Raw genomic sequence first — 27359 nt, 5'->3', positions numbered from 1 at the left:
GGCGTCACAGGTTTTCGCGGTTTGTGGGCGTTAAAGTGGGCGTGGCAAACTTTTTTTTGGGTCAATCGATAGGTATTGGTGAGAACAATACATTTCAGTTAAAATTTTTATTCTAGCATCAAAACTGTAGGAGCCACAGTTTTGGGCGGTTTGTGGGCGTTAGAGTGGGCGTGGCACTGTGCTGAAACAAACTTGCGCTGCGTAAGAAGCTGAGGAATCTGCACGCCAAATCTCAATAGCCTAGCTCCCATAGTTTCCGAGATCTCAGCGTTCATCCGGACGGACAGACAGACGGACAGACGGACAGACGGACATGGCTAGATCGACTCGGCTAGTGATCCTGATCAAGAATATATATACTTTATGGGGTCGGAAACGTTTCCTTCTGCCTGTTACATACTTTCCGACGAATCTAGTATACCCTTTTACTCTACGAGTAACGGGTATAATTATAATATATTCTTCATCTCTTTTTATACCCGTTACTCGTAGAGTAAAAGGGTATACTAGATTCGTCGGAAAGTATGTAACAGGCAGCCACTAGTTTGTTTCAGCAATGTGCCACGCCCACTCTTACGCCCACAAACCGCCCAAAACTGTGGCTCCTGCAGTTTTGATGCTAGAATAAAAATTTTAACATAAGTGTATTCTTCTCATCAATACCTATCGATTGACCCGGAAAAAAATTGCCACGCCCACTCTAACGCCCACAAACCGCCCAAACCTGTGACGGCCACAGTTTTCATGCTAGATAAAAAATTTTAACTGAAATGTATTAATCTCGTCAATACCTATCGATTGATCCAAAAAAAATTTGGTCACGCCCACTCTAACGCCCATAACGCTTAAATCTGTCTACCGCCGGTAGGTGGCGCATTTTAATCTCGCTTTGCTGCTTGCATATCTCCATTTAGCTGAGTAACGGGTATCTGATAGTCGAGGTACTCGACTATAGAGTTCTCCCTTGTTTTTATTTATATTTTTTCAATCAAAAAAAAAAATAAAGGGTTCCAAAACACAAGTTTCTAAATCTATCATTGATGGTGATGGTGATGCTGCTAGTACTGATGATGGTACTACTGATGATGCTGCTGCTGCTGGTGTTGCTGATGCTGATGCTGCTGCTGCTGGTGTTGCTGCTGCTGCTGCTGGTGTTGCTGAAAAGGAAGATCCTCGACCCAATAAGTTGGTTAAGTCCACCACTGTTAACTCTCTTGCTAAACGAAGATCTATCAACAGTGAAGACGCTGTTGGTGTTGCTGAATTGAAGATTTTCGTACGTTATACGATGATGTAATATCTAGCGCCGATCTGAGAACCTTACGCACTATAAAAAAACTTTTGTCAGTAAGAACAGTACTTACTCCAGGGGACTACAGAGCCTTACGCCCAATCAGGGGGCAATTCATGTGGGGAGCGTTTAATTTAATGCAACGCTATCGCTTTTTGCGTGAAAACCTATAAAAAAAAATCCTAAAATTATTATTGAAGATGATGATGACGTTTTCGGTGCGGGATACAGAAATAGGAAAGAATTAAGCAGTTATGAGATTGAAACATTCGTTAATACAGACGAAGTTGATGAGCTAAAAAAAGAAATCGATGAATTTTGCATTGAGTATGAAGACATTCTACCTGATTTTGAACTACAGACCTTACGTAATATGAGGAAATTGATGACGATAGGGGCACACATATCAGACAGCGAATTGAAGTTTTCACGTAACATTAGAAAACGTTTCAAAGTAGGAGTTTATATTATAATACAACGCTACCAGGACTTGGCGGAGAGAATTGAAAGGCGATATTAATAATATACACATATATAACCATAACCTATATACATATATATATATATATTAACCTATCAACATTAATAAAAAACTTATTTACTCCTGAAAATAGAATCTCTTAATATACAACGTTCTCATTTCAGCTTACAGTCGCAAAAACAAAAAAACAATATTATATTGTTTCTGTTCAACGACCTATTGATTATATTAATATTCACAAAATATGGCACTAGAACGTTGAACAGAAACAATATCAAAATCAACGATCGTGTGTGTGTGTGTGTGTGTGTGTGTGTGTGTGTGTGTGTGTGTAACGTAAGTTGAAGAGTATATTTTTTCTATATCGATGAGGAAGATCTGCTATATTTAATAGATCTTTTTACGCGATCAGGAAAAAAATATATTTTTAAAGCCTTCAAAAAAAAAAAAACAGAAATGCAGAGAAAGTGATGTGAGATAAAGAGTATTTTTTTTTTGTGTCGCGGAAAGAGATTTGCTATTTATTTAATAGAAGAACTCTTTCCGCGATAACAAAAAAAAGATATATCTAAAGTTTTCAATAATGTGCGTGTGTGTGTAGAAATTAAAAAAAGTGAAGTGTGTGATAAAAAAGTATATTATTTGTTGTCATCATGGGAAAAATATCTGATATATTTAATAGATATAGCACCACGGGGACATCAAAAATATATTTAAAGCCTTCAAAAATGCGGAGAAAGTTAAGGGAAAGAGTATATTGTTTTGATGTTATATTGTGGAAAAATCTAATATATTTAATAGACATTGGACCACGATTACATCAAAAAATATATTTAAAGCCTTCAAAAACGCGGAAAAATTGAAGTGAGGGTAAAAAGAGTATATTGTTTTAACGTTATGGTGTGGAAAAATCTAATATATTTAAAAGATCTTTAAACACGATAACTTCAAAAATATATTTAAAGCCTTCAAAATGCAGAGAAAGTGAAGTGAGATAAAGGGTATATTCTTTTTATTGTTATTGTGTGGAAAATCTAATATATTTAATAGATCTTTCGTCATGATGACATTAAAAATATATATTTTAAGCCTTAAAAAATGTAGAGAAAGTGAAGTGAGATAAAAAAGAGAGTTTATTGTTTTCTATGGGGCTACATACTCTTTGTACTATATTAATATTCACATAATACGCAGATTTGTAGTCCAAAGAAAATAATATACATACATATATAATTTTTAAACGAGTAACGACAAAAAAAATATATTTTTAAAGTAAAGTGAGATAAAAAGAGTATATTGTTTTCTATGGTTACAAATTGTTTGTACTATATTAATATTCACATAATACAAGAGTTTGTAAACCGAAGAAAAAACAAGGAAGAACGCTATAGTCGAGTACCTCGACTATCAGATACCCGTTACTCAGCTAAATAGAGATATGCAAGTAGCAAAGCGTGATTAAAATGCGCCACCTACCGGCGGTATACAGATTTAAGCGTTATGGGCGTGGAAAATTTTTTTTTTTGGACTAATCGATAGGTATTGACGAGACCAATACATTTTATTTAAAATTTTTTCGTGGTTTATGGGCGTTAGAGTGGGCGTGGCAATTTTTTTTCGGGTCAATCGATAGGTATTGATGAGAAGAATACACTTATGTTAAAATTTTTATTCTAGCATCAAAACTGTAGGAGCCACAGTTTTGGGCGGTTTGTGGGCGTAAGAGTGGGCGTGGCACATTGCTGAAACAAACTTGCGCTGCGTAAGAAGCTCAGGAATCTGCACGCCAAATCTCAATGGCCTAGCTCCCATAGTTTCCGAGATCTCAGCGTTCATCCGGACGGACAGACAGACGGACAGACGGACAGACAGACATGGCTAGATCGACTCGGCTAGTGATCCTGATCAAGAATATATATACTTTATGGGGTCGGAAACGCTTCCTTCTGCCTGTTACATACTTTCCGACGAATCTAGTATACCCTTTTACTCTACGAGTAACGGGTATAAATATATACATACATAACTTTTAAACGAGAGTGAGAGGACAAGTGGGAGGGCGGAGTGGTAGGGGAGGGCGGAGTGGGCGCTATCGCAAACGAGAGTGAGAGTCCGATGACAAGCGGGAGGGGAAGGGGGGAGGGGAAGTGAGCGCAACTCCCCAGAGGGTCAAGCACCTTGACAAGCGGGAGGGAAAGTGGGTGGGGAAGTGGGAGGGGTAGTGGGAGGGGAAGTGGGATGGGAAGGGGGAGGGGAAGTGGGAGGGGAAGTGGGAGGGGAAGTGGGAGGGGAGTGGGAGGGGAAGTGAGCGCGGCCCTAGCAGCTTCCACAACAACAACTTCCGCTCGCGATAAGCGCCCCCGCACCAGCGAAAAAGTGAGTCAGAACATACAATAAAAATTTATCCAGAACATACAAATACACCATCGTTTTATCCAGAACATACAAATACACCCTACTTGCTCTTTACAATTTTTCTAAAATCCGCGGACACGTCCGATTTCACACGCAGTCAAAGCAAAACTACGAGTCCGATTCGACTGAAATTTCGCCGATAGCCGTCTACGAGAAGGTACTACACGATAGTAAATTTCTCTTGCGGTAGTGACGCCACCGGGCGGTGAGGCTACCCTGCAGTACCATTCAGCGCTTATTGAGCACTCAATCACTGCAAAAAGCTCATCACTCAGCGCTCAATGAGCGCACAATTTGTATGGAGCTATGTGCTGAAATTAACATAGGCATGTCCTAGGGTTCATCAGTGCTCAAAAAATAGCACGCATCGAGCGCTTTTTTGAGCACCCTCTTGAGCGCTCGATTGAGCAGCTGAAAAAGCACACGTTCAGCACATGTTGAGCGCTCGATTGAGCAGCGGAAAAAGCACACATTCAGCACATGTTGAGCGCTCGATTGAGCAGCGGTAAAAGCACACATTCAGCACACGTTAAGCGCTCATTCAAGCAGCGAAAAAGCGCACTTTCAGCGCTTAGCAGCAAATAAAATTTCAGTTGTAATTTTTATTTTTATTTGTTTATTTTAAAATTTGAGCTCGGGGGTTTCCGGTGTTATCGGGGTCGCTGGCACCTCCTTCTCAGCATCTTGTGCCGGCGTTGCCTTTTTTTGGTACAACTCAAGTTTTTAACGCACCGCATTGCCTTCTGCAGCGCCTTTTCGGGAGGCTCCGAGGGATCCACCAGGGCGATTGCATCTAGTATTAGAAAAAAATTAGTTTTAAAAATAAAACAAGACGAGAATAAAAACGAGTGACCGAAAGTAATCGTTAGTTGTAAGATTTATTTATAATAAAAGAAATGTTATCTTTGGCATTCAATGTAAAAATCCCAGAAGTCTTTTAAAAATTAAACTTACAAACAATAGTTTTCAGCCTCAACAAAAACTTACTTAATAAGGCACGGGCGAAATTTGGGTAGTCTGAGCCTCTTCTTGTTTTGCCCCCCCTCCAAGTTGTGGGACAGAACAAGTTCCTCGGATAATATGCTTAAGATGGAACGACTTAGCCTTCCATTTTTTTATAGATTTACCATCAGCCTTGTCTAAAAATATAAAGAAAATTAAAAAAATATCGAGAAGAAATTTGCAAACTTTTGTTTTCGGTCACTTGATTTATTTTATTTTGTTGTAAAAAATTATTTATGTATTTTTTTTATTATTTATTAAATCATTTATTTATTTTGCAGATGCGGAAAAAATACCACTTTTCCAGGGACGGAAAATTAGAGATGTTTGAGATTTTTATTTAAATAGCCATGTTTGTTTACTTACACAAAAATAAAAATTGTGCTTTAATCAAAAAATCATAAGTTATAAAAACAAACATCTCTTATTTTTGGTCCCTAGGAACTCAGCACTCAATAAGATTTTAAAATTTTTTCACAGATTTGTTTATTATATGCACCATTTGTTGCTTTTCACGTCAAAAATTAATATTTTTCACAGCTATTTTTTTTCCGCCACGTGTTATTTTGGGAATCTTGTATTTCCCGCTACGCCGTTGTTGTTTTTTTTGCATGTCCCGTTTGGTCTATGCATCTTGCACATAAAAGCAGGGTATTTATAGACATATTCGACTATGCAAATCGGTTTATAAAAATATATTTTTAAAACTTTACATATTATTAATCTATATTAATAAACATATAAATTTGTTTAAGAAATACAAATATTTTAAAACAGAAACCTATTATTTTAAATCGTTGTTTTAACCTTTAAGAAAAAATGTCGCATTATTCAAAAGGCAAGGGTGCACAAAGGTCTATATATTTTAGTTGCTGGGCCTCCTTCCCTTCAAGCGCACTTTTTCGTCTGAGACTTGACGAGAGAGGGAGAGCCCAAAATTACTTTTTTGTGCGTTCTCTTTGCGGACCCGACTGAGAGCGCGTCGCTTTGCCGCCGTTGCGCTCAGCTCTGCCGGCATCGCTGGCTTCTCTGCCGACGTCGCAGTCGGCTTCGTGATGATTGGGCGCTTAACTCAATTTTGGAACTGCAGGGTAAGTACTTATCGGACTGCCCTCGTGTTTATGCATGTGTGTGAGTGTAAAAAATTGCAAACTAATATCCGCGGCGAATAGAACTCTTTCAAACAAAGCTATCAAACAAAATATTTTATTGAATAACTAGTGCAAGCATTTACATTTAAATATATAGAATGTGCCTTAAGATTGTGTATGTTTAGCAAGCATACATGGTTTACGTCAAAAGGGCGCTTAATTTCAGGAGGCAGTGTCGAGCAGCAGTTTTATCCAGATGTCGACATCTCGCGCGCTCGCAATGCCGTCCGCTCTTCCTCTCCATCTCTCCCCTAAGTCTCCGCTCTGCTCTGGAGCGCTTAAGTTAAGTTAGGCTTAAGCAGTTCTCATTTCCAAGTGTACAAAACGCGTAAAAACCCCAAAGTAGCCCCGTGTTTTTATGCGTACCATTCGATCTTGGGGCTTCACCTATTTTCAGCGATAAAGCCACCCCGCCCCAACATTTTGGCCCAGTCGAAGCCGGATTTAAAAATCTTTGGATTTTCCTCTCCTGGAGTTTCCTTTGATTTTGTCCCAGCAGGCTTGAAACGCTCCAGATAAGTACCACTTAGTATAATTGCCGGTCATACAGCCAGTTTTTCGAACTTTATTTCGATTAACTTTCTGTATGATATATTGTCTAAATCCAAAAGTGATTTATCCGACGCAACGGCATTGAATATATGTATTACCATTCCGTTATTTGTGCCCGACAATATTCCAATTTCTTTTGCCCACAATTGTAAACTTGAAACAATTCCAGTAGATATTTCAGTGCTACTATTCAACTAAAATATTTCTGAAGTATATTTTCAATTCCAATTGTGTGTAAAATATAACTCAGCCACAGTAAAAAATTTCCGATCATAAAATTTTTCCTTAAGATTTGCACTCTTTATTTTTTACTGTGTTCCAGCTGCGTGTGTATATTTACATAAACATTCTAATACAGTCCACTCTAACTACTCTTTCTAATACAGTCCACTCCAACTATTTTTCTCGACCTACAAATACGGCTAAACTATTTCTAAAATTAAAAACAAAGTTACAATATCCACAAATTTACTCTAGCAAATCGTTTGCAATTTAGTTGTTTAGTTTAGGTGACAATCAAACGCACCGACATACAAACATAAGCGAAATCTTTCCAATTCCCGCAAGGTTATTCCGCTATTCGCACCCCACATATGTACATTTGTACAGTTTACATACATACGTATATCGATATTTTCGCCAGTGAACAGTGGGTCAAGAGCTCACAATAAATGTTCCTTCCAAACATAAAATATTAAAGTCCGTAATTCTTTACATAAGTCCGACCATCCGATACAATAAATATTTATTGACTCTGCCTATCCGACAGTGTGACCGTATATATCTACAATCTTGATTGGTTCCTAAATTTTAATTTGATTCCAATCCGTTTTCTTACTTCTGAATTAAAATTCTAAATTATCTAACGTCATGGCAACATCAGTACAATTTTATGATCCACTTTGAGGCCACTGTGAAATCCATACTAAAGTCCAAGTATTACCAAACGTACTCCACTTATGAAATATTTGCCGCGCAGCTGATGGAACAAATCCAAAAAGGCTCCTCCCAAATACCTCAAGCTCCGGTAACTCCGTCCCAAATTTCCACGTCGTATGGCTGTCGGCTCCCTCCTATAGACACAGAGGTTTTCTCTCTCTATTATCTTCGCTGGCCGACTTTCCGGGACCTTTTCACAGCAATATAAATAGACAATCCGAGTCTAACGCCCGTTGAAAAAATTTTCCATTTAAATTCAAAAACAAGTGGCGAAGCTCATTCCATAGTTTCAAGATCCCCACTCACCAATGATGGCTTTCGCTCAGCCTGGAATAACCTAACTGAGCGTTGTGAGGAGTTGAATAACTCCCCACAAATAGAAGCAGCAGCAGATGGCCGGCCGCTTACCAGATACGCGGCGAATTCGCGTAGTAACGGCGCGGCGGGGAGATCGAGAGAGTTTGGAGACCAACGAAGGAGAGCGAGAGAGTTTGGAGACCAATGAAGGAGAGCGAGAGAGATTGGAGACCAAGGATGGAGAGCGAGAGAGTTTGGAGACCAATGAAGGAGAGCGAGAGAGATTGGAGACCAAGGATGGAGATCGAGAGAGTATGGAGACTTCGCGGGCAGAGCAAGAGTGCCGTATGCAGAAGGGGATAACGGAACTCCTCTGGACTTTGGACTCTCCCGTGAACTTTGGACCGGGAGAGGAAGTGCCACATCTCGGCAGTGGAGCGGCACACAGGCGTGCCACAAGCGGCACGGGAATCAGCGGAACGGCAGCAGTGGGCGGAACGTCCATTGGAAGCGGTACATAAAGGACAAGTGGGTCATCCAGGAGGCACGGACTTTGGACCCAAAGTGGAGAGATCCAGCGGGCCGTGCGCAAAAGGGAAATAACGGTGCTTGGAGGCCCTATATAAGGCCGCAGAGCGCTGGCAGCTGGATCAGTCGATCACAAGGAGTCAAACCGTCAAGATCACTCAGATACCAAAGTGAACAATCAAACAACCAGATAAACTACAAGGGAGCAGCAGCAAGTCGAGTCGCCAGAGAAGCAGCGCCGTGGGAGCCTACAAGGAGCGAGATTGCTACGTCGAGACGTTCGGGATTGGGATACCAGGAATCTCCGAATTGAGACGCAGGTAGCTGAGATCCAGAGGGCATCACACGGCTAGGTCAAGGTGGTCGATTAACCCTGTCCACAAAGTCCTGGCGTTACGCCTGGAAAGAGTATAACAAGCCAGAAGGGAGAGCGGTCGATCAGTAAGGTCTCGAGTGGAATTGTCCAGGAGAGCCCTACGGATTCGACTTGCGAGGTCCCGGAGCGGCGTGCCCGAACCACAAATATAACAAGCCAGAAGGGAGAGCGGTCGATCGGTACGGTCTCGAGTGGAATTGTCCAGGAGAGCCCTACGGATTCGACTTGCGAGGTCCCGGAGCGGCGTGCCCGAACCCCGAGTACCAAAAGCCACACGGAAACGTCCCGGACAAAAAGCAAAAGGGTGAGGCTAGGGTGGAACGTTCGTTTACACTAGGCGTGGAAGCGAAGTAAGGCGCGAGGCAGCTTCCTGGCGTTACCGCCTTGACTGTCCGCGCGGGCTGAGCAGAAACCCCAGTGGGACCATCCGGGACAGAGCAAGGGACAGGCGGCGGTGTGTCGAAAGGAGCGATCCTGGAGAGCGCAGCTTCTGTTCACCCTAGTCTGAGAACGGTGACGCTTCCCTAAGCCCGTACGGCCGATACCCCTCGCGAGTCCGAGTCGTTACCAGCAGTCACCAAGTCACGCGTGAGAAGCGAACCGCGAGCGAGCATCTTCAGGGAGCTGCGAGGATCTTCAGGGAGCGGCGAGGATCTTCAGGGAGCTGCGAGTATCTTCAGGGAGCTACAGGACGGGAGCACCGAGTCATCAAGGCGAGAGGTCGTAGAGTCATCCAGGACCGGCGGAAGCACCGAAGGTCACAAGCAACGAGTCAAAGCCAACCAAGCGACTAAGACAATTGTAATAATATACCCGCAATAAAACCCAATACGAACCCGTGAATTCTGTGCTTTCTCACTGAGCTACTGGGCGGTCACGTTAATATAAATTTGGTGGGACGAACACACAATATACTGAGCTAGCCGCACGAATCTCGTAGCGAGCAGACAATAAAAATCAGTTCGTTACATCTGGCGCCCAACGTGATTGTCCCAACAGTGAGAACAGCACAGTAAAAATGGGAAAGAAGTGGATTTACCGCCTCAAGAAGGAAGACTTCGCCCATGTCGCACAGAGGCTCAACGTCGCCCTGGAGGGCAGGCTAGACGACATGAGGAAGGCACTATCGGAATACTACTCCGAAACAGAGAACGATCCACAACTCGTCGACATCTGGGCCGAGCTAGAGGCGACATACTACGACAGAGCCGGCCCAAGCATTACGTTAACGAACGCTGAAGGGGACAACCTGGTGGCAAGCCTGAGCGTTGACAACATACAGAAAGAGGCCCACAGGAGAGAGTCAAGCCAAGAAAAGAAAGCAGCAGCGCTGATCCCGAGACCAAGCCAGTCGGACTATGCAAAGGTCGCTAAGCAGGTCCGCGAATGGTCGTTCAGGTTCGACGGGGCGGAAAAACCATTCGAGTTCCTGGAGCAGGTAGAATGGTCCGCCAACACGTACGGTTTGGAGCTTGATATGATCCCTCGAGCGATGCCGGAGTTGCTAAAAGGAAGGGCCTTGAAATGGTTCATCGCCAACAATAAGCAATGGAGAACATGGGCAGAATTCATTGAAAGCTTCCACACATATTTCCTGCCAAGAGACTTCTTCACCAGGCTGGCGGACCAGGTCCGGCAAAGGAAGCAAGGCTTCAGCGAGTCGTTCAAGGACTACATGATCGACATGCAGACGATGGTGAGGCCACTTAACTATTCTACGAAAGAGACGTTAAGGGTCATTAAAGAGAACTGCACCCCCAGTCTAAGGATCTTCCTAAGGGCATACAAAGTGTCGGACCTGGACACGCTGATGATATTAGCAGACGAGTATGAAGAACTGGAAAAGGAGCGGGAAGCGTTCGCGCAAGAAAACAAATTCTCAAAGAACAAGTCGTCATCGCCAGCGCAGGTAACATGCAGAAGATGCGAAGAGACAGGAATCCAGGAGACGCGGGGAAACGACCAATGGTCGCCACCTAACCGAGTACCACGGCAGCAGGCAACAGGAGCACCACGCGGAGGCCAATGGACACCACCACAACAGCAACAGATGCAACCAGCAAACAATGTTTGGAGGCCACCAAGTACAACACAAAGGCCTCGTGAAACGACACACATCACAGACCCCCAGGAGGCCTGCCGAAAGTGCGGCGGTCATGGACACTGGGCGCGAGGATGTCGGCACCAACGCCTGTTGTTCTGCTGGGTGTGCGGGAGAGTAGGCGTCAGGAGCGTTGAATGCTGCCAGCAGGCGGGAAATGCCCAGCGATCTCAGCCGCAGAGAGGCGAGCGGGGGTCGCAAGATGCTACCTCTCCAAACTAACGGGAAAGCTGATCGAGGAGGAGCAGCAGTTGTCCGCAGCGGTGACGATTGGTGGGGGCACATACAAGGCCACAATCGACACCGGGGCAACAGCAAGCTTTATAAGCAAAGAGCTGGCGGACGACCTGGCTGCCCTCGGAAAGATTACGAGGATACGTCGGCAAGTTAGGTTGGCAGACGGAAGATGTGGCGGAATCGATGAGCAGCTGGAGGTGGAAATTGCGTTCGGGAACAAGCGACTGAGCATGAGCCTGCTGATACTACCAGGAGTAGTGGATTCATTGGTGTTGGGATGGAACTTTCTAACACAAGTTGGTACCGAAATTAAGTGCGCTGGACACGAAGTGATAATACCGGCCAGGAATCGTCACAAGGGATGGCTCGAGGAAAAGTTGTCGGTGGCAGTCGTACAACGGGCAAGCGAAGATGACGACACGACGAAATTCCTGGAGGCAGAGCTATCGACATTCAGCAGCATGAAGGGAACATCAAACATGGCAGAGCATCAGATCACGATGAAAGACGACAAACCAATAAAGCAGCGATACTATCCCAAGAATCCGAAAGTTCAAGGGGAGATCAATGCGAAGGTGGACGAGCTTCTCCAAATGGGATACATAGAACACTCAACAAGCCCATACAGTTCTCCCATCGTGATGGTTAGAAAAAAGACGGGCAAATGGAGACTGTGCGTCGACTTTAGGCAAATAAACGCCAAATCTGTAAAGGATGCCTACCCGATGCCCCGAATAAATTATATTCTCGACCAACTGAGGGAAGCACGGTACATCAGCAGCTTGGACCTAAAGGATGGGTACTGGCAAATCCCACTGAAAGCGGACAGCAGGCAGTATACGGCATTTACAGTGCCGGGGAAAGGTTTATTCCAATGGAAAGTAATGCCATTCGGACTTCATTCGGCGTCTGCGACTTTTCAACGGGTGCTGGACCGGGTGATCGGCCCAGAAATGTCGCCGCACGCATTTGCTTACCAGGACGACATCATAGTGATCGGGCGCTCGCTGGAAGAACATAAGGCCAACCTAAAGGAAGTTTTCCGACGACTAAAGGAGGCAAATCTGAGATTAAACCCGGAAAAGTGTCAATTTTTTAAGAAAGAGCTGTTATATCTCGGTCATCGAGTGACTAGCGAAGGAATAGGCACGGATCCGGAAAAGGTAGCAGCCATCGCCGAACTAGAACCACCATCGACAGTAAGAGAGCTCCGACAGTACCTGGGCGTAGCGTCATGGTACCGCCGGTTTGTACCTGACTTCGCAAAAATAGTCAAACCTCTCAACGATCTGCTACGCAAGGGCAATAAATGGGTGTGGACACAGGAACATCAGACGGCGTTCGAAGAGGTGAAGGCAAGACTCGTCGCAGACCCCGTACTGGCATGCCCGGACTTCGACAAACCATTCATCTTGCAAACTGACGCAAGCGACTACGGCATCGGGGCAATCTTGACCCAGGAAACTGAACGAGGCGAAAAGGTAATCTCTTACTCAAGCCGAACGCTAAACGGCGCTGAGAAGAATTACTCAACAACCGAGAAGGAGTGCTTGGCAATCGTCTGGGCAATCCGAAAGCTCAAGCCGTATCTGGAAGGTTACCACTTTAAAGTAGTAACCGACCACATGGCACTGAAGTGGCTCAACAGCATAGAGAGCCCTTCAGGGAGGATCGCCAGATGGGCCCTGGAGTTGCAGCAGTACGACTTCGAAATAGCGTACAGGAAAGGGCAACTCAACGTGGTGGCAGACGCTTTGTCAAGGCAGCCACTGCCGGAAACGCTTCGAGGGATCAAGGAGACTTCGGCGGCGGAAGCTTCTGCAGCATGCAGCTGGATTCTGGAAATGCGCGAAAAGATAAGGACCCAGCCGCAAAAGTATCCAGACTACGTGATGGAGGGTAACACCCTGTACAGGAATATACCCCATAGAGCGGGCAGCGAAGATGTTGCAACATGGAAGATGTGCGTCCCGAAAGCGCTGCGGGAAACGGTGCTGAAGGAGAACCACGACTCACCGGCGGCTGGCCATGTAGGAAGCCGAAAGACAATAGCACGTCTGGCAGCCCGGTACTACTGGCCAGGAATGCACAGAGACGCCCGAGCCCACGTGCGAGTATGCGAGACATGCATGAGGTTCAAGCCGAATCAGATGCAAATGGCTGGGAAAATGCTTACGCAGGTGCCAGAGGAACCATGGGCTACGGTATGTGCGGACTTCGTCGGACCCCTGCCGCGTTCGAAACACGGCAACCAAATGCTACTGGTATTGATAGACAGGTTCTCCAAGTGGACTGAGTTGGTGCCGCTGCGAAGCGCGACGGCCGAATCCCTAATGAAAGCTTTCAAAGAACGCATAATCGCGAGGTATGGGGTCCCCAAAATAGTCATAACGGACAACGGAGTCCAGTTTACCAGCAAAACCTTCAAGAGTTTCCTGGCCGAAATGGGAGCCAGGCAACAGTTCACAGCTCCATACACCCCACAGGAGAACCCGACTGAGAGAGCCAATAGGACGGTGAAAACAATGATTGCGCAGTTCGCAGGGCAGAACCAAAGAGACTGGGACGAAAAATGGCCAGAAATCATGCTGGCAGTAAACACGAGCGTTTCAGAATCCACAGGTTACACACCGTCGTTCATTACCCAAGGCAGAGAACCAAGACTACCGAGCGCCCTATACGACAGAGAAACCGTAGGGACCGGACGACCGACAGAGACCCCGGAAGAGAATGCTAACAAACTCAGGGAAATCTTCGAGATTGTAAGGCGGAACCTGGAGAAAGCATCCCAGGACCAGGCTAGGCATTATAACCTAAGGAGGAGGCAATGGACGCCAAAGGTGGGTGACGTCGTGTGGGCCAAGGAACACCATTTATCAAAAGCGGCCGAGGGGTTCGCAGCAAAATTGGCCCCAAGATACGACGGACCTTACCAAGTCATAGGTTTTGCGTCACCAGTAATCTGCAAAATAAGACACATAAACACAAAGAAAGAGCGGACCATCCACGTAAGCGAGCTGAAACAGCAACAAACGGAAAACACAGGCGAGCGGCTACAGCAAGCAGACACAACAGATGCAAAACAACATTAAAAGTCCAAGGATACCCACAAGGATGACCAAAGGATACTACGAAAGGGTGTCCAAGAATACCTTCAAGGATGCCCAAAGGATACTACGAAGGGTGTCCAAGAATACCTTCAAGGATGCCCAAAGGACACTACGAAAGGAGTCAAAGGATACGTCCAAGGATTCCCAAAGGGTACTACGGAAAGAGTCCAAGGATACCTGCAAGGATTCCCAAAGGATACTACTAACAAATTCCAAGGATACCTCCAAGGACACTACAGGGCATCTACAAAGGCGCGATGAAACACACAAAGGACAGCAGGAGAACGTTAAGAACACAAAGGGAGCGAACCAGAGCGTCTAAGGTCTCGATTGGGACTGATCGGAGGAAAAGAAAAACACGCATCAAAAGTCTGCCGAAGGAAGGGGGAAGACGGCACAGAGCAGAGAGCTGTACCGTAGATCTGGGTAGTAAGAAGGACGAGGAGAAGCCCACGAAAACAGAAGCCCCAGCCAAAACCAAGCCAAGCAAGGCACTAAATGCCAAATTGGAGCAGCAAGCGCGGCTGGAAGAGGAAGCGGAGGCGGAACGACTGGCTAACTTATCACCCGAGGACAAACTGGCCGAGAAGCTGCGCCTGCAAAAGATCCAGGAGGCCTCAGACCTCAAACACGCCCAAGACGCCTTCGGCGTGACGAGTACGAGCGGCGGCCTCGATGCCCTCAATCCGGAAAGCAAGGAGGAGTTCAAGGAGTTCGGCGCCACGATCAGCTGGAAGGTGGCCCAGTTCCGGGAATCGGAGCACTTTCCCCAGTTCGTCGAAGATCTGTTGCGCAGCCTATGCGTGAACCTGAGCGCCGCTGACATCAAAAGGGTCGAAATGACCGTGGAGACATTGCACTCGGAAAGGCTGAAACAGGGGCCAGAAGTGAGGGGCATACATGGCAGCTCCAGCGTCCTGAAATCAATATTGGGTTAATACAGGAAGCAGCCAAGCGACACCAAAATACTTACCTGCAGCGAAGCAAATGCGAAGTCCTCTCCGCACCAGCGTTCGAGTGTTGTCAGCGTAAAGCCAGGCTCAGCCGGCTGAGGACGATTGAAGGGCGAGAGAGAGAGACGAGAGGCGAGAGAGGTCATGTGGAGAGAGAAAGGATGAAATAGAAAGGAGTGAGGAAATGCGAAAACTTACCTAGAAAGTTGCAAAATCACCATGAGCCAGGGAAGGGGGCGCCTCGATAGGCGGTCGATTGGCACTGGACGATAGTGCGATCGATGGGCACACGACAATGGAAATATCGGCCAATGTGGAAGTATCGCAACGAGCAGGTGGCAACGCCGCACCGTCGATAGCGAATAAATATCGATCACGCACGAATGGTGTGACCAGGCGGAGGAAACACGGAAAGGAGTGAGACGCAGCAATGAGCAGCGAGCTGGGGATCGATAGCCCAGGAGTATCGATGTCCCAGTGGGAACACAGGAAATATCGGCGCGGGAGATTTAAAGTTGCTACGAGGAGGATGACCCCGCTGTAAAAACTCAAGGGAGTTAGGAGCGTCGAGGGAGCATCGAGGGAGCAACGAGGGAGCGCCGCGGGAATCACAAGGACTCAAAGGCTAGGATAAGCAAGGAAACGCCGGAGAGTAGGAACCAGTCTTAAATGTTTCCCGAAGTAAGGGGGGAATGTGAGGAGTTGAATAACTCCCCACAAATAGAAGCAGCAGCAGATGGCCGGCCGCTTACCAGATACGCGGCGAATTCGCGTAGTAACGGCGCGGCGGGGAGATCGAGAGAGTTTGGAGACCAACGAAGGAGAGCGAGAGAGTTTGGAGACCAATGAAGGAGAGCGAGAGAGATTGGAGACCAAGGATGGAGAGCGAGAGAGTTTGGAGACCAATGAAGGAGAGCGAGAGAGATTGGAGACCAAGGATGGAGATCGAGAGAGTATGGAGACTTCGCGGGCAGAGCAAGAGTGCCGTATGCAGAAGGGGATAACGGAACTCCTCTGGACTTTGGACTCTCCCGTGAACTTTGGACCGGGAGAGGAAGTGCCACATCTCGGCAGTGGAGCGGCACACAGGCGTGCCACAAGCGGCACGGGAATCAGCGGAACGGCAGCAGTGGGCGGAACGTCCATTGGAAGCGGTACATAAAGGACAAGTGGGTCATCCAGGAGGCACGGACTTTGGACCCAAAGTGGAGAGATCCAGCGGGCCGTGCGCAAAAGGGAAATAACGGTGCTTGGAGGCCCTATATAAGGCCGCAGAGCGCTGGCAGCTGGATCAGTCGATCACAAGGAGTCAAACCGTCAAGATCACTCAGATACCAAAGTGAACAATCAAACAACCAGATAACCTACAAGGGAGCAGCAGCAAGTCGAGTCGCCAGAGAAGCAGCGCCGTGGGAGCCTACAAGGAGCGAGATTGCTACGTCGAGACGTTCGGGATTGGGATACCAGGAATCTCCGAATTGAGACGCAGGTAGCTGAGATCCAGAGGGCATCACACGGCTAGGTCAAGGTGGTCGATTAACCCTGTCCACAAAGTCCTGGCGTTACGCCTGGAAAGAGTATAACAAGCCAGAAGGGAGAGCGGTCGATCAGTAAGGTCTCGAGTGGAATTGTCCAGGAGAGCCCTACGGATTCGACTTGCGAGGTCCCGGAGCGGCGTGCCCGAACCACAAATATAACAAGCCAGAAGGGAGAGCGGTCGATCGGTACGGTCTCGAGTGGAATTGTCCAGGAGAGCCCTACGGATTCGACTTGCGAGGTCCCGGAGCGGCGTGCCCGAACCCCGAGTACCAAAAGCCACACGGAAACGTCCCGGACAAAAAGCAAAAGGGTGAGGCTAGGGTGGAACGTTCGTTTACACTAGGCGTGGAAGCGAAGTAAGGCGCGAGGCAGCTTCCTGGCGTTACCGCCTTGACTGTCCGCGCGGGCTGAGCAGAAACCCCAGTGGGACCATCCGGGACAGAGCAAGGGACAGGCGGCGGTGTGTCGAAAGGAGCGATCCTGGAGAGCGCAGCTTCTGTTCACCCTAGTCTGAGAACGGTGACGCTTCCCTAAGCCCGTACGGCCGATACCCCTCGCGAGTCCGAGTCGTTACCAGCAGTCACCAAGTCACGCGTGAGAAGCGAACCGCGAGCGAGCATCTTCAGGGAGCTGCGAGGATCTTCAGGGAGCGGCGAGGATCTTCAGGGAGCTGCGAGTATCTTCAGGGAGCTACAGGACGGGAGCACCGAGTCATCAAGGCGAGAGGTCGTAGAGTCATCCAGGACCGGCGGAAGCACCGAAGGTCACAAGCAACGAGTCAAAGCCAACCAAGCGACTAAGACAATTGTAATAATATACCCGCAATAAAACCCAATACGAACCCGTGAATTCTGTGCTTTCTCACTGAGCTACTGGGCGGTCACGTTAATATAAATTTGGTGGGACGAACACACAATATACTGAGCTAGCCGCACGAATCTCGTAGCGAGCAGACAATAAAAATCAGTTCGTTACAGCGTTTCGAAAATAAGAGATTGCAGGTGTACAGTCACCTGAAAACACTTTTCAATGTGCAATCCATAGCACAGGAGTCGGGAGCAGCCTTAAAGGAACTTCAACGCACTTTTCAAGGTTGCTTAACTTTCTTAAAATTTTCCGGTGTTAATATTGAGAATCGGGACCTTATCCTGGTTTATATGTGCTCGACAAAACCACCAAAGCTCACTCTCTCATTATGGGAGCAGTCCATCCAAAATTAATCCGTAATTCCTACGTGGCTTGAGCTTGATTACTATTTGACAGAGCGCCATCGAACTCTTGAGGCCGTCGATAGCTTCCGATCTGCCAATTTCCACCACGTCCAGTCCAAAGACACAAATCGAGTGGCAGAATTTCCAAAAATAAATTCCTTCAACACAAGGCTATTTCGGATACCCAAAGGCTACAAAGCTTGGATTCCATTATAAACTTTGTCCCTGGAGCGACGATGATGCCTCATCTAGGCCAGACACATGTCATATGCTGCCTGCACTGAAAGAGGAAGCCCTTAGCTTTATGATTAAAGTTTATAAGTTAAACAAACGTATTGCTCCAAAACCATAAATAAAACGAATTGATTTTACTTAAATATCTATGTTTTATTTGTATACCCTTGCAGAGGGTATAATGATTTCAGTCAGAAGTTTGCAACGCAGTGAAGGAGACGTTTCCGACCCCATAAAGTATATATGTATATTCTTGATCAGCATCACTAGACGAGTCGACCTAACATAGCCATGTCCGTCTGTCCGTCCGTTTCTAAGCAAACTAGTCTCTCAGTTTTAAAGCTATCGGACTGAAACTTTCCCAAAAGTCTTATATCTTTTGCAGGTAGTATATAACTCGGAACCAGCCGGACCGGACAACTATATCTTATAGCTCCCATAGGAATAATCGGTAAAAAAAATGTAAAAAAATTATATCTTTGGTGTTTTTTAACATATTACCTCCTTTCCTTGGAAATAACAGTTTTTAATTAGTTTTGAATTTCGAATTAAATTTTATCAAAATCGGAAGACTATATCATATAGCTGCCATAGGAACGATCGTAAAAGTGGTGGGAAAATAATATGAAACAAATTATAGCTTCGGTGTTCCTTAACATATAACCTCTTACGCTTGGAAATAACATTTTTTTATTAGTTCTGAATTTTGAATTTAATTTTATCAAAATCGGAAGACTATATCATATAGCTGCCATAGGAACGATCGAAAAATTGGTGGGAAAGTATTATGAAACAAATTATAGCTTCGGTGTTCCTTAAGATATAACCTCCTACGCTTGGAAATAACTTTTCTTAATTAGTTCTGAGTTTCGAATTTAATTTTATCAAAATCAGACGACTATATCATATAGCTGCCATAGGAACGATCGTAAAATTGGTGGGAAAATAATATGAAACAAATTATAGCTTCAGTGTTCCTTAACATATAACCTCCTACGCTTGAAAATAACATTTTTTAGTTAGTTCTGAATTTCGAATTAAATTTTATCAAAATCGGACGACTATATCATATAGCTGCCTTAGGAACAATCGTAAAATCGGTGGGAAAATAATATGAAACAAATTATAGCTTTGGTCTTATTAAGATATAACCTCCTACGCTTGAATATAACATTTTTTATTTAAATTTGAATTTGGAATTTAATTTTATCAAAATCGGACGACTATATCATAAGCTGCCATAGGAACGATCGTAAAATTGGTGGGAAAATAATATGAAACAAATTATAGCTTCAGTGTTCCTTAACATATAACCTCCTACGCTTGAAAATAACATTTTTTAATTAGTTCTGAATTTCGAATTAAATTTTATCAAAATCGGAAGACTATATCATATAGCTGCCATAGGAACAATCGTAAAATCGGTGGGAAAATAATATGAAACAAATTATAGCTTCGGTGTTCCTTAACATATAACCTCCTACGCTTGGAAATAAAATTTTTAATTAGTTCTGAATTTCGAATTTAATTTTATCAAAATCGGACGACTATATCATATAGCTCCTATAGGAACGATCGGAAAATTGGTGGGAAAATAATATGAAACAAATTATAGCTTCGGTGTTTTTAAACATAAAACCTCCTAAGCTTGGAAATGACATTTTTTTAATTAGTTTTGAATTTCGAATTAAGTTTTATCAAAATCGGACGACTACATCATATAGCTGCTATAGGAACGATCGGAAAATTGGTGGGAAAATAATATAAAACAAATTATAGCTTCGGTGTTGTTTGATATATTTAGGGTATTCAATTGCGTTGCCAACGTTTGAAAAGTGTAAAAGTGTAAGCAGTTCCAAGAACAATTTCCATACAAAATAGTTTTCAAGGCCTTCAATACCCCAGCCTATGTATACAAATCTGTTGTACTTGTGTAGAAATAGGGGGTTAATAATGGGTAGGAATTTTATCTAAAATACTAAAAATATACTGAAAAGCTGGGTTTAGATCCATGGAAATGACAGTAAAAGGAAAGAAACAAATTGGAATTTTAAATGCAAGAGAAAAATATTTGTCTTCTGTAAATCAAAATAATTGAATAACAATTTCAATGGAAGAAAAAACCTCAAGGAAGAGAGCCAGGGAGATCGAAACTATGCCTTCTTCTCACAAAAATTTAAAAGTTGGCTTTCTTTTGTACGTCAACGATGTTTTAAAATAGAGGGCGTTTACAATTCTCGTCTGGCAACCTTACAAAGTTTACACTTTTGCAACGCATTTGAATACCCTAATTATCTTATACTATTGGAAATAACATTTTGTGTATTTTTAAGAATTTCTAATTATATTTAATACAATTTGGACGACTCTAACACATAGCTGTCAAAGAAATGGTCAGCGAAATAATGAAATAATTATTTTAAAAAAAATTTTGCTTTGTTGATTTTGATCGTATTTTTCTTTACTCTGGGTATAGAATATTTTAACTTTTCAGAATTACGAAATTGATTTTACACAAAAATCTGACGACTATAATATTTTGCTGTTTTAGGACACAAATAACATGGATACAGGTGTCCAAATTATAAGGTAGGATACCTAGGTATACCTGTTTTTCCTATTTAAGATTACAGAAATAACCTTAACCAAGTTGCCACGAAGCTAGATAACAGGTAATAATGCAGCTATTACGCAATCCTTAAATTAGGTAATCAACTTGGTTTACCTAATTTACCTACGAATTGTCCCTAAAATCAGGCATTGTCCGCCATCGAAAGGGTTATATGAAGGTTAATAGCAGGTATGATTCAAACCTATATATTGACTCGTAATCCTAATCCCTGGGTTAGTCTGTGAAAACCAGTTGCCGACTTACAACGTATGCATTATTGTGTGTATCTTTTATATTCAATTAATATAAACACACCGAAAGTATAAGGTGAAAAGTGAATGAAAATCCACAAGGTGAAATGTGAATATAAGCCCATAAAAAAGTAAGAGGTTAAGAGTGATTAAAAATCCACCAAAAGGTATAAGGTGAAAAGTGAAAAAGTGTGTAACAAAATAATAGAGTATTATTATACTTTTATCCTTAGGTAAGTATTTCTATAAAGTAAAAAAGGATTTATAAATTCGTAACACATAAGTCTCTTCTTCAGGTGGAACATCAATGAACATCAATAAATATTTACCAGAATCTCGACCAAAGAGATTTTGAAAATCTCTGACAAATTAGAACCCCTTAACTTTAATACAATTATTTTTTAACAGCTAAATAAAGAGAATGCAGCGCATATCTTCTTTATCTCAAGAGCAGCGCCGCCAAGCTGCGCTTAGACGAAGCCGATCCAAATATGCTCAAAATGCGTCACAAATAAGGACCCGTAATGCCCAGCACATTGCCTTGGTCCGTACAAGTAATTTGGAGGCAGCAGAAGAAGCTCGCTCGCGAAATTCCGCTGCTCGCTCTCAGAGAAGGAGAAGCGAAAGAATTCGAGCCAGCGAACGATTGAGGAACACTGAGAATCGCGCTACCTGTAGAGCGGGACGCTGAAGCGCACGCAAGCGCCAGGTCGAATTCCGAAGAGCGACGACGACAGCAGGTGCAAAATACTGCTGACCATGCTACGTGGAGATCGATCGAGGAAAATCGAGGACCAGAGCGCGCACGGGACGCTGTAGCGCGCGCAATAGTCAGGTCGGATTCCGAGGAGCGACGACGAGAGCAGTCGCGAAACACTGCTGATCATGCTACCTGGAGATCGTTTGGAGAAAATCGAGGACCCGAGCGAAAATTTTGTTTAAGGAGTTGCGAAGTTTTTAAAAAAAATAAATTATTTGTAAGTAAAACACGTCAAGCGGGTTTGGTGGGCAAAAATCAACTGAATATTCTTTATTGATAATGTTTTAAAGAAAACTTAATTTAGGTTTACAGAAATGCTTTTTAGGTTTTCTTACGAATTATTCTGGTCGACATGTGTAAGATCGTTGGCCTCTAGTTAGCGTGAATTTAATAACGATCGATGAACTATGCATTTCCTGTTTACTGTGTTATATTGCTTATTTGGATTTTATATTTTCTTAGAACTTATTTTGGTTGGCATGTGCCAGATCGTTAACCTGTGCATTTCCTGTTTGCTGTATTACTTTAATATATTTAGGGTATTCAATTGCGTTGCAAAAGTGTAAACTTTGTAAGTTTGCCAGACGAGAATTGTGAACGCCCTCTATTTTAAAATATCGTTGCAGGAAATTGACGTACAAAATAACGCCAACTTTTAAATTTTTGTGAAAAGAGGGCTATGATATTTTCTGTCATTAAAACCCAACTTTTCAGTATATTTTTAGTATTTTAGATAAAATTCCTACCCATTATTAACCCCCTATTTGTACACAAGTACAACAGATTTGTATACATAGGCTGGGGTGTTGTAGTCCTTGAAAACTATTTTGTATGGAAATTGTTGTTGGAACTGCTTACACTTTTACACTTTTCAAACGATAGCAACGCAATTGAATACCCTAATTGTTTATTTAGCATTTAATGAGTTAAGCAATTCTTGTACTTTATTATTAAGAGGTGGTAAAGAAGAAATTGGGTTTTGGACATATGTGGGAAGTGAAGTGGGGTTATACGTAACTTCTCCCCCTTTTAGATAATAATTCTCCTGAATTCTATTGTTATTGCGCTGAATTTTAATTTTCTAGTGTTTTAAAACAATGTAAGCAATTAATACAATTATTGACAAAAGTATGGTTGCATTAAAAAAATAATTTATGTCTTTATGTGTTTTAAATTTTCTTATGTTCGACCAGTTAATCTTATTATTTTCCAATATTTTCTCAAAAGTGATTTGTTTAGTAAAATTTTGAGTTTGGTTTGATTTCTCATATAAAATTCTTTTCTTATCTAATTCGTATGAATTTGTAAAATAATTATTTTCTATACCTATTGTACAATTTGTAAAGTGTATTAGAATATTTTTTTTCATTTTAATTTCATTGCTGTTACAATTTTGATAAAATGTTTCATTTTTAGCATTCTTAATTACTACGGTTTCTTCGTCTAGTTCTAATATTTGCATTTCATTTCTTTGTATCAGTTTGCAATTTTTCTTAAATACACAATGGTTACTTTTTCGCATTTCTTTTATTTTTTTATTTATTTTATAGGTGTATGTTGAATTTTTATAGTTAAATATCAGTTCTGATTCCTGATCTATTTCAAAGTTTTCTTCATTAGGCATCGGTATTATCTGTTGTATTTTTACTGTTATAAAGTTTTATGGTATTTCTATTGCGAATACTAAAAGATTATTTCTGAACATAGCCGTAGCTAACTTTATATGGTTTAGTTTGTTGAAATCGATATTGTATTTTTTTATTTCGTGATCTGTTAATATGCTGGGATGTAATATATTGTATATAGCAGAAGCAACGTTATCCTGCAAATGTTCAATCTTATTTTTTATTAACTGAATTTTTATCTGTTGGTCGTAATATAAGTTCTCCTGGTATCTGTTATTTTCGAATTTGCTAATGGCATTCAATTGTCTCTCTATTGCCTCTCTATCTGATTTAACTATTTTTTCAATGTATTTTATTGTATCATTGAAATACGTATTTATGTAAATTTGCTTGTTTAATGCGTCATCTGTTTCCTGCATGTTTTCTTTAAATGTAGAGATATGATTCTCAACTTATTTCCTGTCTTCATCGTCCATTGTTCCAAACAACCATTTTGCTGAACTACCTACTACATTAATTAATCCCCTTCTTTCGCGATTGTGGTTTCCATATAGGGTATACAATTTGTTTTTTGTTTCAGTTAGTTCTGATTGTAATATGTGTTTGTTGTCATTGTTTGTCATTTCTATGTTTTTTCCTATTTCGTTCAAAATATTGTCAATATCTTTTAAATTTATTATATGTACTACTATATCTGTTGTGATAATTATATCTTGATTTTTCATCTCTATTTGCGCATACCCGTCCTGATCAGGTATTTCTTGAATCGTTACTGTTCCCGCTGTTGTTGTTATTGCCATTGTCATTAGTATTGTCGTCAGCAACATAGTCGTCGTTAGTATTTTCTGTAAATTTATAAGGGCGTTTAATATTTATTGGGTCAATATTACCGAGATTTGCTTTTTTGAATTTCGGAGCTTCTTTGTGTCTGACTGCCTTGTAGTTCTTTATAAAACCCTCTTCTCGTTTTTCTTCATAATGCTCCCTGTTGCCGTTGTGCTTTTCTAACATTTTTTGTTTAGCGCTATCTATATTTTCTTTTATTTTTGTCAATTCTATCTTATTGTTGTGGGCTTCGCTGGGGGTACTGTAACGAACTGATTTTTATGGTCTGCTCGCTACGAGATTCGTGCGGCTAGCTCAGTATATTGTGTATTCGTCCCACCAAATTTATATTAACGTTACCGCCCAGTAGCTCAGTGAGAAAGCATAGAATTCACGGGTTCGTATTGGGTTTTATTGCGGGTATATTATTACAAGTGTCTTAGTCGCTTGGTTGGCCTTGACTCGTTGCTTGTGACCCTCGGTGCTTCCGACGGCCCTGATTGACTCGACGACCTCTCGCCTTGACGACTCGGTGCTCCAGTCCTGTAGCTCCCTGAAGATACTCGCAGCTCCCTGAAGATCCTCGCAGCTCCCTGAAGACGCTCGCTCGCTGTTCACTTGTCACGCGTGACTTGGTGACTGCTGGTAACGACTCGGAATCGCGAGGGGTATCAGCCGTACGGGCTTAGGGAAGCGTCACCGTTCTCAGACTAGGGGGAACAGAAGCTGCGCTCTCCAGAATCGCTTCTTTCGACACACCGCCGCCTGTCCCTTGCTCTGTCCCGGATGGTCCCACTGGGTTTCTGCTCAGCCCGCGCGGACAGTCAAGGCGGAACGCCAGGAAGCTGCCCCGCGCCTTACTTCGCTTCCACGCCTAGTGTAAACGAACGATCCACCCTAGCCTCACCCTTTTGCCTTTTGTCCGGGACGTTTCCGTGTGGCTTTTGGTACTCGGGGTTCGGCCACGCCGCTCCGGGACCTCGCAAGTCGAATCCGTAGGGCTCTCCTAGATAATTCCACTCGAGACCTTGCCGATCGACCGCTCTCCCTCCTGGCTTGTTATGCTCTTTCCAGGCGTAACGCCAGGACTTTGTGGACAGGGTTAATCGACCGCCTTGACCTAGCCGTGTGATGCCCTCTGGATCTCAGCTACCTGCGTCTCAATTCGGAGATTCCTGGTATCCCAATCCCGAACGTCTCGACGTAGCAATCTCGCTCCTTGTAGGCTCCCACGGCGCAGCTTCTCTGCCGACTCGACTTTCTGCTACTCCCTTGTAGATTATCTGGTTGTTTGATTGTTCACTTTGGTATCTGAGTGATCTTGACGGTTTGACTCCTTGTGATCGACTGATCCAGCTGCCAGCGCTCTGCGGCCTTATATAGGGCCTCCGGGAACCGTTATTTCCCTTTTGCGCACGGCCCGCTGGATCTCTCCACTCTGGGTCCAAAGTCCGTGCCTCCTGGATGACCCACTTGTCGTTCCCGTACCGCTTCCAATCGATGCTCCGCCCACTGCTGCCATCCCGCTGATTCCCGTGATGCTTGTGGCACGCCTGTGTGCCGCTCCACCACCGAGATGTGGCACTTCCTCTCCCGGTCCAAAGTTCACGGGAGAGTCCAAAGTCCGGTGGAGTTCCGTTACCCGCTTTTGCACACGGCACTCTTGCCTTGCCCGCGAAGTCTCCACTCTCTCTCGATCTCCATCCTTGGTCTCCAAACTCTCTCGCTCTCCTTCATTGGTCTCCAAACTCTCTCGCTCTCCTTCGTTGGTCTCAAAACTCTCTCGCTCTCCTCGCCGCGCCGTTACTAAGCGAATTCGCCGCGTATCTGGCAAGCGGCCGGCCATCTGCTGCTGTTTCTATTTGTGGGGAGTTATTCAACTCCTCACATTCCCCCCTTACTTCGGGAAACATTTTAAACTTGTTCCTACTCTCCGGCGTTTTCTTGTTTATCCTAGCCTTCGAGTCCTTGTGATTCCCGCGGCGCTCCCTCGTTGCTCCCTCGATGCTCCCACGACGCTCTTAACTCCGTTGAGTTTCTACAGCGCTGGCCATCCTCCTCGTAGCAACTTGAATCTCCCGCGCCGATATCTTTCCTGACTCCACTGGGACATCGATACTCGTGTGCTATCGATCCCCAGCTCGCTGCTCATCGTTGCGTTCTACTCCTTTTATTTGCTTCCTCCGCCTGGTCACACCATTCGTGTGTGATCGATGTGCGATATCGATATCGACGGTGCGGCGTTGCCACCTGCTCGTTGCGATATTTCCACCTTTGGCCGATATTACCATCGATCGCACTTTCATCTAGTGCCAATCGATCGTCTATCGAGGCGCCCCCTTCCCTGGCTCATGGTGATTTTGCAACTTTCTAGGTAAGTTTTCGCATTTCCTCACTCCTTTCTATTTCATCCTTTCTCTCTCCACACGACCTCTCTCGCCTCTCGTCTCTCTCTCTCGCCCTTCAATCGTCCTCGGCCGGCTGAGCCTGGCTTTACGCTGGCAACACTCGAAAGCTGGTGCGGAGAGGACTTCGCATTTGCTTCGCTGCAGGTAAGTATTTTGGTGTCGCTTGGCTGCTTCCTGTATTAACCCAATATTGATTTCAGGACGCTGAAGCTGCCATGTATGCCCCTTACTTCTGGCCCTTGTTTCAGCCGCGTTTCCCGTTCTATGCCGGTTTTTTTTTAAACTCTGTTTTTCGTTTCATTTAACTTTTATTTCTGCTCCTCGAACACTCTCATGCCCGCCAGCCCCAACCGGACGCGGAACGCGCGCCCCTCTCTCCATACGCGCACGCTGCGCCTGCCGCCCAGGATGCAAGCCTCCTGTACCACCGCGATCTCTCGCCATCGCTGGCCCTCCGGCGCC

At 44.1% G+C, this 27359-nt stretch overlaps 1 protein-coding gene across 1 annotated transcript; it reads left to right on the top strand.

Annotated features, from left to right (window-relative positions):
* Nucleotides 1-14639: 14639 nt before the first annotated feature.
* On the top strand, nucleotides 14640-15731 carry LOC118876870 (eukaryotic translation initiation factor 3 subunit J-like). The gene has a single exon (XM_065868616.2). The coding sequence runs from the start codon at nucleotides 14738-14740 to the stop codon at nucleotides 15416-15418; it is 681 nt and encodes a 226-aa protein (XP_065724688.1). The 5' UTR covers nucleotides 14640-14737; the 3' UTR covers nucleotides 15419-15731.
* The last annotated feature ends 11628 nt before the right edge of the window (nucleotides 15732-27359 follow it).

Source organism: Drosophila suzukii, unplaced genomic scaffold, assembly GCF_043229965.1.
Source record: "Drosophila suzukii unplaced genomic scaffold, CBGP_Dsuzu_IsoJpt1.0 scf_4, whole genome shotgun sequence".
NCBI lineage: Eukaryota > Metazoa > Arthropoda > Insecta > Diptera > Drosophilidae > Drosophila > Drosophila suzukii.
This window is presented reverse-complemented; position numbering and strand designations above follow the sequence as displayed.

Coding starts and splice junctions, on each gene's coding strand:
- LOC118876870 (XM_065868616.2), top strand. CDS start 14,738: ATGAAACACACAAAGGACAGCAGGAGAACGTTAAGAACACAAAGGGAG.